The sequence below is a fragment of the Triticum dicoccoides genome, unplaced genomic scaffold (genome assembly GCF_002162155.2).
Source record: "Triticum dicoccoides isolate Atlit2015 ecotype Zavitan unplaced genomic scaffold, WEW_v2.0 scaffold98919, whole genome shotgun sequence".
Classification (NCBI taxonomy): Eukaryota; Viridiplantae; Streptophyta; class Magnoliopsida; order Poales; family Poaceae; genus Triticum; species Triticum dicoccoides.
The window spans coordinates 15697-36715 of record NW_021315733.1 but is presented as its reverse complement, the minus strand read 5'-3'; the positions used below and the strand labels follow the sequence as shown (position 1 = coordinate 36715).

General features: G+C 43.3%; 1 protein-coding gene and 1 pseudogene across 1 annotated transcript; one reads left to right on the top strand and one right to left on the bottom strand.

Annotated features, from left to right (window-relative positions):
* The first annotated feature begins 3621 nt into the window (after window positions 1-3621).
* On the top strand, window positions 3622-4243 carry LOC119348635 (Bowman-Birk type proteinase inhibitor 2-like). The gene is made up of 2 exons (XM_037616619.1): window positions 3622-3741; window positions 3834-4243. Exons 1-2 carry the CDS (start codon window positions 3663-3665, stop codon window positions 4166-4168), a joined length of 414 nt encoding a protein of 137 aa, XP_037472516.1. The 5' UTR covers window positions 3622-3662; the 3' UTR covers window positions 4169-4243.
* Window positions 4244-7068: 2825 nt separating this feature from the next.
* LOC119348634 lies at window positions 7069-20033 on the bottom strand (annotated as a pseudogene).
* Window positions 20034-21019: the final 986 nt, after the last annotated feature.

Below are 21019 nucleotides of genomic sequence, written 5' to 3'. Positions count from 1 at the left end.
CAAAAGGTGCATGTTGACTTTTCAAAAAACTAATACACCCTATATTTTAGATTGGAGGGACCACAAAATGTGTGTGTGTGTGGGGGGGGGGGGGTATGGTGCAATCAACCCCTCTATTGCGGATGGATTGCAAGTAGAAGGGTAGGTTTTTGTTGCTGGACAATTTCTTTTTCTATTTGGTTACACACCCAGTATATTAAAAGATATACTAGATGGAAGTATGTTGTCGCCCTCGTTCGCACTTTGCCACAAAAATATGGAGTTATATCGCACAATTGATAGTACGAGTGCAGCGATTCGGTGCCCAGGTGCAGAGGAACCTGGACCAGAACAGTAAATTCAATTAAATAGCCAGAAATTTTTAAAAAATCTCAAGAATTTTAGCATCTAAGATGCTCGAATGCGTGATGGACGTGAAACAATTCATGGCATTTGGACATTCGAGGAGGTTGTGGCACAAAAAAACTTGGCTGTGACAGAAAATTTGCGAAAGTACACTGTTGGGCTTAATTTTTTCTTTTCATCCTAGAGATCCAATGTCAAAACATGATGCAAATTTACATGCTCCTTGCATACTCGAGCATCTTTGATGTGAAAAAGATCCAATTTCTTAGTTTTTTTTGAATTTACTATTCACCAGGTGTAGATGAGCCTAGATAGAGACATGAATTACCGCATCACTTTTTGTACTAAACTAAAATAGCATCATGGTGTTTCGACAATACCACACGACCCACCGTGTGGTGGTAGAAAATGCCAAGCATATTACAGCTCACGTTAAGATGGCTAAAGAAACTGAAATCAATGGTTTTCTTCCCTGTAGACAAAAGCACACATGGTGAAAACCCCTTAGTGCGGCCCCAGATCATCACTAGCCATCACGGCTTCCAATTAAGACACATCTATGCCATCCCATAGTCAACAGTTTTCCAACATGTTGGCCTCTCATACACATATATAACCCTGAAAAATAAAACATGCATCGACCAACTCGATGACCGGTACCAACGTGTCACACACATATATATATTTCCACGCAAAAAATACCGTTTGTTCCACTTCACTCAAGGGTACTCACAAGGAAGAGACCAGCCGAGTTAATAAACATCGATCTCGATTGAGGATGAGACCTATGTGTGAAAATACAAATATTTATGAAGAGTGCTTCAGTAATAAGAGATATTAATGAGATCTGTCTCAAGATGATTTGGTGGGAGGGAAACATAATTAACCATTAATGAAAGTGTGAGAGTTAATTTATTCCATGGGGTAAAGGTAGAGGGACAAAGAGTAGCTATAGGTAGTTAAGTAGGTGGTGATAACTTAATTAATAAATTAGCTATCTAGAACTTGATTGGGCTAGATTTAAAGGAGAGATTTATTTGGAGAGAAGCTAGAGGAAGTGGGTGGAGAGGTAGAGGGAGGAAGAAGAAGTGAGTGAGAGGGCGAAACAAGCAAGTGAGGTTGGTCACATGTCAACGGTAGTTGTTCGTATCATATATATTAGTGGCATGTAAGGAAAGCATCATGCCGCCAATAAGCAAATGACTAGTAGTGTGCCGCATAAACAAATGCCAATAGTAAGAGATTCCCATGTCACATATACCAATTGTGTGACGAACAAAGATGCCACAATGCTAGTATGTACTTACAAAATTAGAAGTACTGGAGGCGTTCCAGATGGGCCAGACACTACAAGTGAAAGAGCCCCACATGCTTTGCCAAGAATAGATTAGTAGAGGCGGACCACTACCGCCATGGTGCTAGTACTTAAACCATTAGTTGTGTGCAGTGTAAGGTATGTACACGTTACTTTATGGATAGAGTGCTTCATGTATGTGCCTTACTAGCTGCGTGTAAATATAAAGCACGCCCGCTAGTGTGAGATAGCGGCGTTCATCATATTTGCAGATGCCGCTTGTATTTTGCCAAGTTACCAACGGCGTGCATCATATTTGCGCACACCGTTGGTAGATTGGCAAGTTACTGGCGGCATTCGACTTTAGGGGCTTGCCACTACTAATGAAATCCTACAAGGGGTTCATGCACTTGTGCAGAGGTGGAGTAGGAGAAGAAAGCATCGTAGGTGTTCGCATTCTGGCTACACTTGGAGGAGCGGTGGTACAACCTATAGCTCCTCAAGGAGCACTGGCTGGCGGAGGGCCCGATTGCGAAGGACTGGGCATCCGAACATGGCATCACGAACATGGTCGCGGCGAACCCGAGCATCGTGGACGAGCAGCGGGCGGTTGTCAATCTGTGCGGAGCACCCAGATCATCTACCTTAAGCGGTGGCTGCTCCGCGTGAACAAGGTGAAGTGCAACTCCCTCTTCGAGAAGCTGGAGGTGCAAGACGACGACGCACCAGACCAGCACGTCCCCGACACCAATGTCGGCAGCTCCACGTAATGCCCGACCGCAATGACGACAAGACCGGACTGTCCAACTCAATCTTCAACGTCACCTTCACCGGCAACATTGAGGGTCTGGAGGTCTCAAAGGAAGAGTAGGACATGGGACACGTACCCACGTCTGACGAATAGTAGAAAAATCTAGGGACAGGTCCTTACGCTAAAAAATATTACAAAAGTTAATGTAAATCCACCGTCCGCTGTTTATTTGGTGACTCCAATTAGATGATGTCGGTCTCTGTCATTGTTCACAGACACGTCTAGACGTGTTCGCACATATTTGGCATGCCCCGTTGGGGTGATCCGTGTTGGGGTTGCCCCTAACTGAACTCTAGTGAGAAACCCATTTGATAAGCCAAAGTAGTACATTACAATGCTGCACGCACCATATTTCCGTTACTCAGATCGGCGTTACTATAGTTACAAGTGAACAATCATACTATATTCATATACCATCCTAAGAGCTAGGGAGCTTCTAAGTCATAAAGATCTCAAATTATCAAACGACGACTTAAAAAAACTAAATCAACTGGGCATGCAGTGCCCCTGGCTGAACACTACCCATTTGATCTTTTTTCTTTAAAGAAGGTTGAAAGACCGGTTTCTGCATCAATCAGTGCATGTAGCCATCTTTATTAATTATTCAATAAACGTCTGACAATGGATCAATTGATGCATGCAGTAATGTTTATTAATTATTCAACAATGGTCTGATAAGAACATACATCAAACCACCCGAAGCCATCACTCTCACCTACAAACTCGATAATGTGGAGTGCCCTCACTCCCCACCATGTAGAATCAGGGTTACCGCCGATCCGCCCGCATGACGTACCAAAGCCACAATCGATGGATCTCAAAAAAAAAAAGCCACAATCGATGCAACAAACCTAAAGAGTACACTGCATGCACATGTTTTAGAACCCGCATGCACACTACTCATGTGATATGCCAAGGCGGTACACTGCAAGGCTGTAACCACCTAGTGCTGTCGTCTGCAACACTGCAGCCAACAACAATTGTGGTCAAGCTTCTGAATAGATTCCTTTAGTGCCAGAAAAAGCAAACGCGTGGAACACATGCCACGCGCGAAACATGTGAACAGTTGCATGTTTATCTATTATCACTCCTGCTCTCGTCTATTTCAGCCGGGACTCCACTCTTATAAGAAGGCTTGCATTCCATCCTCCATTGGCAACAACAAGCAGCGTATACACAGCCAAGCAAAGAATCAGCCCGATCCTTGCGAGCATGAGGCCCCAGGTTCTGCTCGCGGTGCTGGTCGTCGTCGCCGTCCTCGCAGCAGCTCTGCCCCTCGCTCACAGCCAAGGTGAGGGACGGATCATCCTTTCTTTGTTCATCGCCTTGCCGAGTAAGCCAAGTGTAGCAGCTTAGTGACCTTGGTTTGCTGCCTGGATGCAGGTGCGATGCCCAGCATGTGGCCGTGCTGCGACAAGTGCGGCTCGTGCACCAGGTCCATCCCGCCGCAGTGCACGTGCATGGACGTGTCGCCGACCAGGTGCAACAAGGCCTGCAAGACATGCGTCAAGTCCACCGGTGGCTTCCGGTGCACTGACCGCATCGTCAACTTCTGCGAGCGCCGCTGCACGCCGGCTGCATTATTATCAGACGGCGGATCATGTCCTGTTGTTGTCGGACGGATGAGCTTGTGCCTTCAATTTTCTCTTACTCTTCTTTCAGAGTTCCCTCTGCATCTTGGTCTGCTCATCTTTTCTTATTATTCACCTATGAAATAAATAGCATATTCTCTGCTCAAAATCTTCTCCGTTAAATCTTTTTTGCAGCGCGATGGAATGAACACATATGGATGGAATGGGATGGAATAAGAATTCACATCAAAATCTTCAACCATGTAGAGTCAGGAATGGCTAATGTCAAACCATCAACATGTACATGTCAAATTGAAATCCAAGTAAAACAATTTACCATCAAACCCAATTCCCTTAAAAGTGATTAATGTCAAACCAAGTTCAAATACCATAGATCCAGATGTATTATAATTAGAGTTATAATCCAAAATGAATCGTAAAAGTTTGATTCCCGCAAAAAATCACATAAGTTGTGTTGGTACTAAAACCGGCAGACCTCGGGTAGGGGCAGACCTCGGATAGATCATACTAGCCAGGAGAGGTCTCATACCGTTAGCAAGACACTTGAAAATAATGTTGTAGATAAAATTGCACAGACTAATAGGCCCAAAACTGGGGATTCTTCACTTCTGGAATAAGAGAAATAATCGCATTTTTACCCCATCAGGCATCTTTCCTGTTATAAAGAACTATTGAATTGCCTGAACAATATCATCCTGGATGAAATCCCAATTCCGTTATAAAAACCTAGCTAGAAAGTCATCTGGCCCAGGAGCTTTTAACAAGCCAATTTGGAAAAGAGCACACCTAATTTTTGTCTCAGAGAAAAGTTTGCATAAACCAATATCATCACTCACAATACGTCACACAAGCAGAATATTAAGACATGGATCAACCGTGGCATCACAAGTGTAAAGCTGCTTAAAGAACGAATTAAGAATCCCTTGAATTTCTTCCACGTTCTCCATCAGCTACCCGTTGACCTTTCTGAGTGCATAATTATTATTCTATTTTGCCCTCCAAGATGGCTTCCGCTTAATCTCAGTCTATCAATACATGAGCTTTGCTTCCACACAATTTCTTCTTTAATAAGTAACTCATGCATCTCCATGTGAATCTTCTTCCTCTCCAAGGAAGCATCATGATCATCTCTCGAGAAAGGACATGTAGTCTCTTGCAAGCTGAATCAAGTTTTCTTAGAAATATAGCCAATATGAAGCCGACTCCATCCATAAATAGAATTCATAACTTTGTCCAGATTATTTGCAACATCCCCAAATCCTATGTTTATGACCCTTTAATCCAACAAGACTATATTTGATCACCCAACGCCAAATCTTCCGTCTCCCAATACAGTTCATATCTATCATACTTTGTAATTTTACAAACACAAAAAAATCCCAACAAGTGAATATTAAGAGGGCAATGGTCTGACCTAGACCTGGGCATCTCCGGGCTGGGCCAGATTTTGGACCGGCTTTTCAAAAGCCCAACCACAAAATCCCAATCCCGGGGACGGTCGGCCCGCAACCCTGCAAAAAGGCTATATAATGCTATATTATACCCACTTTCATAAAATATATTAAATAATAGGTTTAACGGGCTTTTCCGGGGCTTCTGGCCGGGCTCAGGCGGGAAAGGTGAGGCCCAAGCCCGGGCCGGACGTTGGGCTTCTCAGGGGTTACTCTAGTTTGGAGCTGATAATGTGAGATACCTTACAATGAGGAAACAATGAAGACCATTGAGGGCAAGCTACCATGTGGGAGTTACTAGTATTATGCTGCACGTCCTTCCCAGGGACGCCTGGGTTGAGGGAGCGATCGGCACCAGCACTGACCACAGCAATACAGCAGGCTGCCTCATGTACAGCCAACCAACTTCCCTGCCCCGGGGTGAGCAATGCTGCTGTTAAGCACAGCCCTAGCATAGACCGCATCAGAGCTACATTTGGCCGGCTATGCAGCAATGTCCAAAGTGATGAAAGCACCCAAGTGGATGTAGAGGGTGCCTCCTCCATCCCTTGTTATGCCACCTTAAATACTACAGGATCGTAAGGGCATTTCTAGTCGATCGCCAAATAATAGAGGAGTAAACCACCAAGTTAGTTGTAGGGGAGTATTTACTCGACTAAGCATTTGTCGTTTCTAATTGATACCCTAAATTTAGTGGAGCAAAACATACTTTTGATTTATGCATTTTGTCGAACAACTGATATGCCCCTCCACGGCGATGGTGACCACACGAGCAACGTTAGTGAGCAGGTCGGCCATGCTGGACGCCATACCCTTCTAGCCCCATATCTTGCCCTGAATATTTGCCAATCGTGCCAAATGTCTGTCACCTAGTAAAATTCAGATAAGGTACCAAATTCAGATATGGAACCAAAGGCAAATGTTGCCAGCAGAACATCAATAACAACACCGGCAACCAACACGCCGGAGTGGTCGAGGTGCTCCACACTGATCGCACATGAAGCGCCCGGAGGCACTACAAGAAATATGACAACTTGCGACCATCAATATTGGTCACTGTATGATCATTGTTTTTCATTTCCTACCTTTAATGAAATGGTCAAAAGCTGGCCGTCTATAATGAAACTTAATGACCTTTGTTGTGAAATGGTCGTAGAACGTAACGACCAAAATAGAAGGTTGTTGGTTCCACGACCAATTATTTTGGTCGCTGTCAACATGCCCACACCACGCAGATCCTATAGGGCAAGCTGACATGGCAAACTTACAATGAAACGAATTGGTCGCTGATTAGAATTAGCCCGTTCCAATTCGGTGTTCTACATGGGCCAAGCACAACAAATTCAACTTATTTATATATTTTTCTCCTGTCCATTTTTGGTCGGCTTCACGGGCCAAGCCCAGTAGTGCAACCTTTGTATTTTTGGGTCGTGGCCTTTTTGTCTCAACAGTTTCATTTTTCATTTTTTATAAAATGGGTCAAATAGTCATGCTGGTCCCCGTTGTCAGGTTCTCGTACAGGGTCGTAGCCGTCAGAGTCATATTCTTCATATTTTAATTTAACAGTAAATTATATCAGCCTGATTCAGCACAGAGCTCCTGTTGTACAAATAATGCATGATACAAGCTCTTAACATATAGTTTACAAGATCTAGAAGTGTAGTAACAGTCACTACGGGAAACAGGAGATTAGCCGTCAGTACTTTCTTTGTTGTCAGCATTTCATCGGGACAGACGACAAAGAAAGGATTTGCCGTCATCAGCTGAGGGCAAAGAAAAAGTAACGATAAAATAGACTTTGCTGTCTGCAGAAAAACAACAGACAACAAATAACTCACTTTGCCATCTGCAACAAAAAATACAGATGGTAAAGAGCTCACTTTGTCGTGCGCAAAAAAAAATACAGACACCAAAGATCATTTTGTCGTCTGCAAAATAAAATACAGACGGCAAAGATCTTTGCCGTCTGTATTTTTTTCAGACGGCAAAGCGAGCTCTTTGCTGTCTGTAATAAAATATGCAGATGGCAAAGAGAAAGCACACCACACGGATCGATCACGTGGATCGATGACGTGGCAGCATCTCAACCCACACAGCCCTGGGCACAATCGCAGCCCACCCCAACGCTCTCCCACGCCCGACCCCACCACACTCTCTCTCCCTTATCCATTATAGAGTAAATAGCTCTTTTCACAATAAGAGTTATCCATACAGTGACGGTATCCCGCACGTTCTCTCTCTCTAACGCACGCACACATGCAGCTCACCCACACCATCTCGCCCGTGTCCCGATCCACTCACTAGCGCCACCAGCCGCGACTCCTCCGGCCGGCGAACGTCCGCTACTGCCGGCAGACCTTTGTTCTCCCCTTCCTCTACTCCGCCTCCTCCAGCTCCCTCCTTCCCCTTCCCGTGGGCAGTGCGGCCGGCCTGGGAGGCCGCTTCGGCTCCTTCAGCGGGGGCGGGCGGCGCTAGCCGGGCTTGGCCGGTGCGGGCAGAGCAGCTGGCGCGGGAGGCCGCTGTAGCTTCTCCAGCGGGGCGGGCGGCGCGAGCAAGACATGGCCGGTACGGGCAGAGCGGCCGGAGCGGGGGGCCTATGTGAGCGACGCGGAGGCGGGCGGCGGGTGTGCGACGCGAGCAGGGCACGGCCGGCACGCGGGAGGCCGATGCAGGCAGGGGAACAACTCCTTTTGGTGCTTCGTGCCGGCATGGGCAAAGCGGATAGCTTCTCCTCCGTTCGGCTCCTATTGGTGCTGCGGGCCGGCGTGGGCAGGGCAATGCGGCGGCAGTGGAATCCCTGTGGTTTTCTCCGGCCAGAAGAAGGACGGCCGGCGGTGAACTCCGTGTTGCTGCAGTGGAGAAGGACTTGTATTTTTACTTTCTAGGGTCCTTTGTGTAAATTTTTAGGAAAGCTTTGTTTCTTCTGTTGGGGAACGTAGTAATTTCAAAAAAATTCCTACGCACACGCAAGATCATGGTGATGCATAGCAACGAGAGGGGAGAGTGTTGTCTACGTACCCTCGTAGACCGTAAGCGGAAGCGTTAGCACAACGCGGTTGATGTAGTCGTACGTCTTCAAGATCCGACCGATCCAAGCACCGAACGTACGGCACCTCCGAGTTCGACACACGTTCAGCTCGATGACGATCCCCGGGCTCCGATCCAGCAAAGCTTCGGGGATGAGTTCCGTCAGCACGACGGCGTGGTGACGATGATGATGTTCTACCGGCGCAGGGCTTCGCCTAAACTCTACGACGATATGACCGAGGTGGAATATGGTGGAGGGGGGCACCGCACACGGCTAACGAACGATCCGTAGATCAACTTGTGTGTCATGGGGTGCCCCCTACCCCCGTATATAAAGGAGCATGGGGGAGGAGGCGGCCGGCCAAGGGAGGCCGCGCTAGGGAGGAGTCCTACTCCCACCGGGAGTAGGACTCCCTCCTTTCCTAGTCCAACTAGGAGAGGGGAAGGAAGGGAAGGAGAAGGAGAAGGAAGGAGAGGGAGGAAGAGTAGGAAAGGGGGGCCGGCCCCCTAGTCCAATTCGGTTTGGGCTAGGGGGGCCGCGCGCCCTGCCTCCTCTCTTCCACCACTTGGCCCATGAGGCCCATTGCTTCTTCCTCGTATTCCCGTAACTCCCCGGTACCCCCGAAAATACCCGAATCACTCGGAACCCTTCCGATGTCTGAATATAGTCGTCCAATATATCGATCTTTACGTCTCGACCATTTCGAGACTCCTCGTCATGTCCCCGATCTCATCCGGGACACCGAACTCCTTCGGTACATCAAAACTCATAAACTCATAATATAACTGTCATCGAAACCTTAAGCGTGCGGACCCTACGGGTTCGAGAACTATGTAGACATGGCCTAGAACTATTCTCGGTCAATAACCAATAGAGGAACCTGGATGCTCATATTGGCTCCTACATATTGTACGAAGATCTTTATCGGTCAAACCGCATAACAACATACGTTGTTCCCTTTGTCATCGGTATGTTATTTGCCCGAGATTCGATCGTCGGTATCCAATACCTAGTTCAATCTCGTTACCGGCAAGTCTCTTTACTCATTACGTAATGCATCATTCCCTAACTAACTCATTAGCTACATTGCTTGCAAGGCTTATAGTGATGTGCATTACCGAGAGGGCCCAGAGATACCTCTCCGACAATCGGAGTGACAAAACCTAATCTCGAAATACGCCAACCCAACATGTACCTTTGGAGACACCTGTAGTATTCCTTTATAATCACCCAGTTATGTTGTGACGTTTGGTAGCACCCAAAGTGTTCCTCCGGTAAACGGGAGTTGCATAATCTCATAGTTACAGGAACATGTATAAGTTATGAAGAAAGCAATAGCAACATACTAAACGATCAAGTGCTAGGCTAACGGAATGGGTCATGTCAATCACATCATTCTCCTAATGATGTGATCCCGTTAATCAAATGACAACTCTTTTGTCCATGGCTAGGAAACATAACCATCTTTGATAAACGAGCTAGTCAAGTAGAGGCATACTAGTGACACTATGTTTGTCTATGTATTCACACATGTATTATGTTTCCAGTTAATACAATTCTAGCATGAATAATAAACATTTATCATGATATAAGGAAATAAATAATAACTTTATTATTGCCTCTAGGGCATATTTCCTTCAGTCTCCCACTCTCACTAGAGTCAATAATCTAGTTCACATCGCCATATGATTTAACACCAATATTCATATCTGTATATGATTAACATCCATAGTTCACATCGTCATGTGACCAACACCCAAATGGTTTACTAGAGTCAATAATCTAGTTCACATCGCTATGTGATTAACACCCAAAGAGTACTAAGGTGTGATCATGTTTTGCTCGTGAGAGAAGCTTAGTCAACGGGTCTGTCACATTCAGAGCCGTATGTATTTTGCAAATATTCTATGTCCACAATGCTCTGCACGGAGCTACTCTAGTTAATTGCTCCCAGTTTCAATATGTATCCAGATTGAGACTTAGAGTCATCTAGATCAGTGTAAAAGTTTGCACCGATGTAACTTTTACAACGAACTCTTTTATCACCTCCATAATCGAGAAACATCTCCTTAGTCCTTACTAAGGATATTCTTGACCGTTGTCCAGTGATTAGATCAAAATTGTATTCCTTTGCCAAACTCAGAGCAAGGTATACAATATGTCTGGTTCATAGCATAGCATACTTTATAGAACCTATGACTGAGGCATAGGGAATGACTTTTCATTCTCTTTCTATTTTCTGCCATGGTCGGGTCTTGAGTCTTACTCAATTTCACACCTTGCAACACAGGCAAGAACTCCTTCTTTGATTGTTCCATTTTGAACTGCTTCAAAATCTTGTCAAGGTACGTACTCATTGAAAATCTTATCAAGCGTCTTGATCTATCTCAATAGATCTTGATGCTCAATATGTAAGTAGCTTTACTGAGGTCTTTATTTTAAAGAACTCCTTTCAAACACTCCTTTATGCTTTGCATAATAATTCTACATTATTTCCGATCAACAATATGTCATTCACATATACTTATCAGAAATGTTGTAGTGCTCCCACTCACTTTCTTGTAAATACAGGCTTCACCGCAAGTCTGTATAAAACAATATGCTTTGATCAACTTATCAAAGTGTATATTCCAACTCCGAGATGCTTGCACCAGTCCATAGATGGATTGCTGGAGTTTGCACATTTTGTTAGCACCTTTAGGATTGACAAAACCTTCTGGTTGCATCATATACAACTCTTCGTTAAGAAAACCATTAAGGAATGCAGTTTTGACATCCATTTGCCAGATTTCATAAAATGTGGCAATTGCTAACATGATTCGGACAGACTTAAGCATCGCTACAGTTGAGAAAATCTCATTGTAGTCAACACCTTGAACTTGTCGAAAACCTTTCGCAACAAGTCGAGCTTTATAGACAGTTATATTACCATCAGCGTCAGTCTTCTTCTTAAAGATCCATTTATTCTCAATGGCTTGCCGATCATCGGGCAAGTCAACCAAAGTCCATACTTTGTTTTCATACATGGATCCCATCTCAGATTTCATGGCCTCTAGCCATTTTGCGGAATCTGGGCTCATCATCGCTTCCTCATAGTTCGTAGGTTCATCATGGTCAAGTAACATGACTTCCAGACTAGGATTACCGTACCACTCTGGTGCGGATCTTACTCTGGTAGACCTACGAGGTTCAGTAGAAACTTGATCTGAAGTTACATGATCAATATCATTAGCTTCCTCACTAATTGGTGTAGTTGTCACAGGAACCGGTTCTTCTGATGAACTACTTTCCAATAAGGGAGTAGATACAGTTATCTCATCAAGTTCTACTTTCCTCCCACTCACTTCTTTCGAGAGAAACTCCTTCCCTAGAAAGGATCCGATTTTAGCAACGAATATCTTGCCTTCGGATCTGTGATAGAAGGTGTACCCAATAGTTTCCTTTGGGTATTCTATGAAGACGCACTTCTCCGATTTGGGTTTGAGCTTATCAGGATGAAAATTTTTCACATAAGCATCGCAGCCCCAAACTTTAAGAAACGACAACTTGGGTTTCTTGCTAAACCAAAGTTCATATGGTGTCGTCTCAACGGATTTAGATGGTGCCCTTTTAACGTGAATGCAGCTGTCTCTAATGCATAACCCCAAAACAATAGTGGTAAATCAGTAAGAGACATCATAGATCGCACCATACCCAATAAAGTGCGGTTACGACGTTCGGACACACCATAACGTTGTGGTGTTCCAGGTGGCGTGAGCTGTGAAACTATTCCACATTGTTTTAATTGAAGACCAAACTCGTAACTCAAATATTCGTCTCCGCGATCAGATCGCAGAAACTTTATTTTCTTGTTACGATGATTTTTCCACTTCACTCTGAAATTCTTTGAACCTTTCAACTATTTCAGACTTATGTTTCATCAAGTAGATATACCCATATCTGCTCAAATCATCTTGTGAAGGTCAGAAAATAACGATACTTGCCACGAACATCAACACTCATTGGATTGCATACATCGGTATGTATTATTTCCAATAAGCCAGTAGCTTGTTCCATTGTTCCGGAGAATGGAGTTTTAGTCATCTTGCCCAATAGGCACGGTTCGCAAGCATCAAATGATTCATAACCAAGTGATTCCAAAATTCCATCTTTATGGAGTTTCTTCATGCGCTTTACACCGATATGACCCAAATGGCAGTGCCACAAATAAGTTGCACTATCATTATCAACTCTGCATCTTTTGGCTTCAACATTATGAATATGTGTATCACTACTATCGAGATTCAATAAAAATAGACCACTCTACAAGGGTGCATGACCATAAAAGATATTACTCATATAAATAGAACAACCATTATTCTCTGATTTAAATGAATAACCGTCTCGCATCAAACACGATCCAGATATAATGTTCATGCTCAACGATGGCACCAAATAACAATTATTCAGGTCTAAAACTAATCCCGAAGGTAGATGTAGAGGTAGCGTGCCGACCGCGATCACATCGACTTTGGAACCGTTTCCCACGTGCATCGTCACCTCGTCCTTGGCCAGTGCTCGCTTATTCCGTAGTCCCCGTTTCGAGTTGCAAATATTAGCAACAGAACCAGTATCAAATACCCAGGTGCTACTACGAGCTCTAGTCAGGTACACATCAATAACCTGTATATCAAATATACTCTTGTTCACTTTGCCATCCTTCTTATCCACCAAATATTCAAGGCATTTCCGCTTCTAGTGACCATTTCCTTTGCAGTGTAAGCACTTAGTTTCAGGCTTTGGTCCAACTTTGGGCTTCTTGGTGGAAGTGACAACTTGCTTGTCATTCTACTTGAAGTTCCCCTTTCTTTCCCTTTGCCCTTTTCTTGAAACTAGTGATCTTGTCAACCATCAACACTTGATGCTCTTTCTTGATTTCTACCTTCGTCGATTTCAATATCACGAAGAGCTCGGGAATCGTTTTCGTCATCCCTTGCATACTATAGTTCATCACAAAGTTGTACTAACTTGGTGATGGTGACTAGAGAACTCTGTCAATCACTATCTTATCTGGAAGATTAACTCCCACTTGATTCGAGCGATTGAAGTACCCAGACAATCTGAGCACATGCTCACTAGTTGAGCGATTCTCCTCCATCTTTTAGCTATAGAACTTGTTGGAGACTTCATATCTCTCAACTCGGGTATTTTCTTAAAATATTAACTTCAACTCCTGGAACATCTCATATGGTCCATGACGTTCAAAACGTCTTTGAAGTCCCGATTCTAAGCCGTTAAGCATGGTGCACTAAACTATCAAGTAGTCATCATATTGAGCTAGCCAAACGTTCATAACGTCTGCATCTGCTCCTGCAATAGGTCTGTCACCTAGCGGTGCATTAAGGACATAATTCTTCTGTGCAGCAATGAGGATAAACCTCATATCACGGATCCAATCCGCATCATTGCTACTAACATCTTTCAACACAATTTTCTCTAGGAACATATCAAAATAAACATATGAAAGCAACAACGCAAACTATTGATCTACAACATAATTTGCAAAATACTACCTGGACTAAGTTCATGATAAATTTAAGTTCAATTAATCATATTACTTAAGAACTCCCACTTAGACAGACATCGCTCTAGTCATCTAAGTGATCACGTGATCCAAATCAACTAAACCATAATCGATCATCACGTGAGATGGAGTAGTTTTCAATGGTGAGCATCACTATGTTGATCATATCTACTATATGATCCACGCTCGACCTTTCGGTCTCCGTGCTCCGAGGCCATATCTGCATATGCTAGGCTCGTCAAGTTTAACCTGAGTATTCCGCGTGTGCAAAACTGGCTTGCACCCGTTGTAGATGGACGTAGAGCTTATCACACCCGATCATCACTTGGTGTCTGGGCACGACGAACTTTGGCAACGGTGCATACTCAGGGAGAACACTTCTTCATAATTAGTGAGAGATCATCTTAAAATGCTACCGTCAATCAAAGCAAGAATAAGATGTATAATAGATAAAGATCATATGCAATCAATATATGTGACATGATATGGCCATGATCATCTTGCGCCTTTGATCTCCATCTCCAAAGTACTGTCATGATCTCTATCGTCACCGGCACGACACCATGATCTTCATCATCTTGATCTATATCAATGTGTCGTCACATGGTCGTCTCGCCAACTATTGCTCTTGCAACTATTGCTATCGCATAGCAATAATGTAAAGCAAATATTTGGCACTTGCATCTTTATGCAACAAAGAGACAACCATAGGGCTTCTGCCAGTTTCCGATAACTTAAACAAAACATGATCATCTCATACAACAACTTATATCTCATCACGTCTTGACCATATCACATCACAACATGCCCTGCAAAAACAAGTTAGACGTCCTCTACTTTGTTGTTGCAAGTTTTATGTGGCTGCTACGGGCTGAGCAAGAACCGTTCTTACCTACGCATCAAAAACCACAATGATAGTTCGTCAAGTTGGTGTTGTTCTAACCTTCGCAAGGACCGGGCGTAGCCACACTCGGTTCAACTAAAGTTGGAGAAACAGACACCTGCTAGTCACCCGTGTGCAAAGCACGGCGGTAAAACCAGTCTCGCGTAAGCGTACGCGTAATGTCGGTCCGGGCCGCTTCATCCAACAATACCGCTGAACCAAAGTATGACATGCTGGTAAGCAGTATGACTTGTATCGCCCACAACTCACTTGTGTTCTACTCGTGCATATAACATCAACGCATAAAACCTAGGCTCGGATGCCACTGTTGGGGAATGTAGTAATTTCAAAAAATTTCCTACACACACGCAAGATCATGGTGATGCATAGCAACGAGAGGGGAGAGTGTTGTCTACGTACCCTCGTAGACCGTAAGCGGAAGCGTTAGCACAATGCGGTTGATGTAGTCGTACGTCTTCACGATCCGACCGATCCAAGCACTGAACGTACGGCACCTCCGAGTTCAGCACACGTTCAGCTCGATGACGATCCCCGGGCTCCGATCCAGCAAAGCTTCGGGGATGAGTTCCGTCAGCACGACGGCGTGGTGACGATGATGATGTTCTACCGGCGCAGGGCTTGGCCTAAACTCTGCGACGATATGACCGAGGTGGAATATGGTGGAGGGGGGCACCGCACACGGCTAAGGAACGATCCGTAGATCAACTTGTGTGTCATGGGGAGCCCCCCTGCCCCCGTATATAAAGGAGCAAGGGGGAGGAGGCGGCCGGCCAAGGGAGGGCGCGCCAGGGAGGAGTCCTACTCCCACCGGGAGTAGGACTCCCTCCTTTCCTAGTCCAACTAGGAGAGGGGAAGGAAGGGAAGGAGCAGGAGAAGGAAGGAGAGGGAGGAAGAGTAGGAAAGGGGGGTCGGCCCCCTAGTCCAATTCAGTTTGGGCTAGGGGGGCCGCGCGCCCTGCCTCCTCTCTTCCACCACTTGGCCCATGAGGCCCATTGCTTCTTCCTCGTATTCCCGTAACTCCTCGGTACCCATCGGAACCCTTCCGATGTCCGAATATAGTCGTCCAATATATCGATCTTTATGTCTCGACCATTTCGAGACTCCTCGTCATGTCCCCGATCTCATCCGGGACACCGAACTCCTTCGGTACATCAAAACTCATAAACTCATAATATAACTATCATTGAAACCTTAAGCGTGCGGACCCTACGGGTTCGAGAACTATGTAGACATGACCTAGAACTATTCTCGGTCAATAACCAATAGCGGAACCTGGATGCTTATATTGGCTCCTACATATTCTACGAAGATCTTTATCGGTCAAACCGCATAACAACATACGTTGTTCCCTTTGTCATCGGTATGTTACTTGCCCGAGATTCGATCGTCGGTATCCAATACCTAGTTCAATCTCGTTACCGGCAAGTCTCTTTACTCGTTACGTAATGCATCATTCCGTAACTAACTCATTAGCTACATTGCTTGCAAGGCTTATAGTGATGTGCATTACCGAGAGGGCCCAGAGATACCTCTCCGACAATCGGAGTGACAAAACCTAATCTCGAAATACGCCAACCCAACATGTACCTTTGGAGACACCTGTAGTACTCCTTTATAATCACCCAGTTACGTTGTGACGTTTGGTAGCACCCAAAGTGTTCCTCCGGTAAACGGGAGTTCCATAATCTCATAGTTACAGGAACATGTATAAGTCATGAAGAAAGCAATAGCAACATACTAAACGATCAAGTGCTAGGCTAACGGAATGGGTCATGTCAATCACATCAGTCTCCTAATGATGTGATCCCGTTAATCAAATGACAACTCTTTTGTCCATGGCTAGGAAACATAACCATCTTTGATAAACGAGCTAGTCAAGTAGAGGCATATTAGTGACACTATGTTTGTCTATGTATTCACACATGTATTATGTTTCCGGTTAATACAATTCTAGCATGAATAATAAACATTTATCATGATATAAGGAAATAAATAATAACTTTATTATTGCCTCCAGGGCATATTTCCTTCATCTTCTGTGTAACTCCACCTACGATGAATGAAAGCCGTGTCGAATCCAAAATATACGTGAGCTGGAACCTGCTGTCTTGGTTTGTCGTTCATGTGTTCGGCGCGATGCTCTGCCCTGACGTTACTTTTTTTTAAATGAAAAACAATCTTTGCCGTCTGTACTTTAGTCTAGATGACAGCAAAGAACAAGTTTTGACTGACGGCAAAGACCAGGGTTTTGCCGTCTATTATTTTTGCAACAAACGGCAAATCTGTAGTTGGCTGACGGCAAAATCTTTGCCGTCTGCCTGATGAAATGTTGACGGCAAAGTATTCTTTGCCGACTTATCTTTGCCGTCTGCTTCCTGACGGCAAAATGTTTGCCCTCTATATTTAGGCCTTTGCCGTCTGTAATCCACGGACGGAAAATTACCTGATTCCTGTAGTGAGTTACAAGCTCTACAAGTATGGCAATCACACTTACAAGCTCCAAAAATGTGTATACGAAACAATCTCTTTCAATCCCATGATCTTCAAGAAACATAGTCAAGTACAATAGGCAACTTCGTAGATAGAGGGCAAAGTCAAAGTAGCTCAAAGATAATATGTAATTCATGGCATCAATATCCGAATTTGTTTCTTGTGCAAAGCCAATAGAACTTTGAATTCGACCCCACTCTTCTAGAGTTTTCTCAGTAGCCAACAAGCTAGATATGGCACTGATAGCCAACGGCAAACCACCACATTTCTTCAAGATATCTTCTGAGGCTTCTTTCAAGTTATCAGGGCACTTCTCCTCACAGCCAAACATTCGCTTGAAAAATAACTTCTTTGAGTCACCAATACCAAGTGGTTGAATTTCTTGGACAAGGTCCACATCAGATGAGCAATATGATTGAGGTACATTGTGTATGTGTGTTGTGGTAATTATTACATACCACAACCGTTCCTGACTAATGCACAATCCAGTGTTTTCCATGTTTGTACATCCCATACATCATCAATTACGATAAGGTACCTGCAACATAGTTTTACGAAAAAATACATAAAATAGTCTGTTGTGCTATAATAGCATCAAACAATGTTTAATATGAAACATCTTAGTAATTAAGTGGAAAATCCAATTCCACTTGGATGTTCAGGACCTCCAACTATTTAGACCACGCAGTTACTTCAAGGTACATGCTGACCTTTTGCTAAAGAAACCATAGACTAACCATAATTTTCGAATCACAGTACCATGATATACATTACCTTATGGGAAAATCATTTGTATGAGTTTCAAAAAATTGTGATAGTATTATGTATGTCAAGGATATATGTAGAAAAACATACATGTGCAATAAGGTAAAAAATAATAATTTGTGAGCTGTACTGATTAGATCACTTAGTCAAATCAAATGATTACTTTGTATATGCACATTAGATTTTTGTACTAATAATATTCACAGGTTATTTAAAAGATCTGTCATTTATACTATTTTAGTACAATAATGAAATAAATGAAAAAGTTACATAAACAATTAAAAAATGTTATGAACAACTCAAGTAATGGCTTGCTTTGACTATTAGTGGAACAGCCTAGAAAACATTTACCCCCAAATGGATAATGCTCATAAAACACATAGTTTGCCAAAATTTAAAATAGCAGAACAAGTCAACAAAGTGCTCTCCTTTTGGGGAACAAGGGAAAATCCACTCTTCAAGCGTTTGAGTTTTTCAAGACAAGGTATCAACTGTAGTTTACACAGCCATGCTTGGTTCACCAATATTTCATGGGCTATGCTGGGTTCCTAATAGGGTTTGCGCAAAAAATTTGTCTATGGGAAAAAAAGTGGCAGATCACTTCGGCATAAATATGTTGACATTGTGTGCCAGCCTAAATAATCCAAAGATGTTGCAAAAGGAAACATTACTGTTTGAAGTTAAGAGTTAAACAACAAAGTATGTATATTTGATAATTTTCAGAAAAATTAACCATGAGGCCAGTACTCAAGATAATGTAACGAAGATTTGTGCAATTTAAAATTAGGTACTAGAGCATAGCAACCTTTTATCACCGAGGAAGTTTCTGATTTGGTCAATGATGTGTTGTTCATCTCCTGCACAAGCCTAATTCTGATTGCGGAGTTGAGATAATATAGAACTGAGGATCTTCACCATATTAGGACTTCATGAAATTGACACAAAAACCTAACATTCATAGTTTGGCCCAAGCTTGTCATAGACTTGTTTGGCAAGAGTCGTTTTTCCTAGTCCCCCATAGCCAACAATGGAGACAACTTTCAACTGGTGTGCCGATGCACCCTTCTCCTGGCTCAATCAGGTCACAAGTTCTTCTCTCGGACCATCGATGCCAACAAGCTCCGATGCATCTTTGTAGACCGCGCAAAGTTGCGGGTGAACCTTTTTGTTTCTAGGTCTAGGGGACTCATCGATCTTGTAATTTCATTTTTTAGGTTGGAAATTAGATAGACAAGAGGGCTAGATAAGTGATTAGACTTTATGGCTGGATATATACATAATAAAAATAGTAAAACATACAGTGTTAAATTACATATGGCTTTAGTAAAAAATCTGTAAGCATGAGCGTGGCAGAAGCATCGATGCTTACCTTGAATATCTCGCACTGATCTCTTTCACTTGACTCTTGATGTCTTTGATGTCCTTGGCGATCTTATGGCGGGTCTTGATATCTTTTATCTTTTTCATGGTTTTGTTAAAGAGCTTCCCGAAGCCATCGGACACAGAACTGGGCCCACGTTCCATGAGAGCCATGAACTTGTCGATGTTGTCCTCGATCTCATAGGACATCTCTCGCACAACATCTACACGAACGTTGCTTGCTTGTCAGGTTTCTCCACGTCAACCGTCTCGATGAGGAATGCTTGCATGGCCTCGAGCTCATCCTTGAGGAACTTGATGTTGTCGCGGACACCACTGAGAAACTTGTATTCGTCGCTCAGGATGCTCCCCAACTTTTTCAGGATGGAGCCCATGGCTCCCGTGGATGCATTCACGAGAAATTTCTCCATTGTTCTTCTCGCCGCATTGTTTTCTGTAGTGGATGCAGTAAAAAGTTCCAAGATCTGAGACGATTATTCACTAGCGCCTGCCATTGCAAACAACAAACACAAATAAAAAAACTCGGCAGCCAATGAACAACATTTCAATTGATGAGCATATCGATTAAGAAATGAAATTATCAATCATGAAGAAGTGTAGTGCACACACACATTGGAATATTATCATCACCTCATAGACGGAGGAGTGTGATTCAACTGAAACCAGAAGAGTGAAATCCGGAGGAGTGGCGAAATCTCACCAACCAATCCAATCCAGTCAAATCCTCCCACGTTGCCTCAGAGACCACACAAACGGACATGGGTTGTGGGCCTATCAACAAAAATTAGGCTTGGTAGCTTAGCACTAGCTGCCATTTTTCGAAAAAACAAAAAGCAAGCGGTGGCTGCCAGGGACATCATATTCCAGTCACCATGCGGTGCTCAGCGATCGAACTAGCATTGGCACCTGTTTTTATTTCCTTATTTTTTTAGTTTTTTGTATTTAAAATTTATTTTATTAACTTCGATAAATGTTGAGAAATCCCATATTCGAATTATTTTGGGATTTCCAAATAATTTTTGAAGTTCAAATAATGTTCATGAATTTGAAAATATGTCAATGATTTTAAAAATTATTGGCAAAATTTAAAAATTGTTCAGAAATTTGAAAATGGTCTAGAATTTCACAAGGCCAAAGCAACATAGGTGGGCACGGGTGGTGTTTTTACTCCCAAAATTCAAAAAATATTATGAACATTTTATTTTATAAATTAATATTTTTATTAAATTCATTTTGATTTTTTTGTTCTAGAACGACCGAAACGGCATAGGAGGTCATCGATGGTTTATTACTCCCAAAATTAAAATTAATTTATGTACATTTTATTTTATATTAAATATGTTTTGTTAAATTAATTTTATTTTATTTTAGAACGACCTAAGCGGCATAGGGGGTC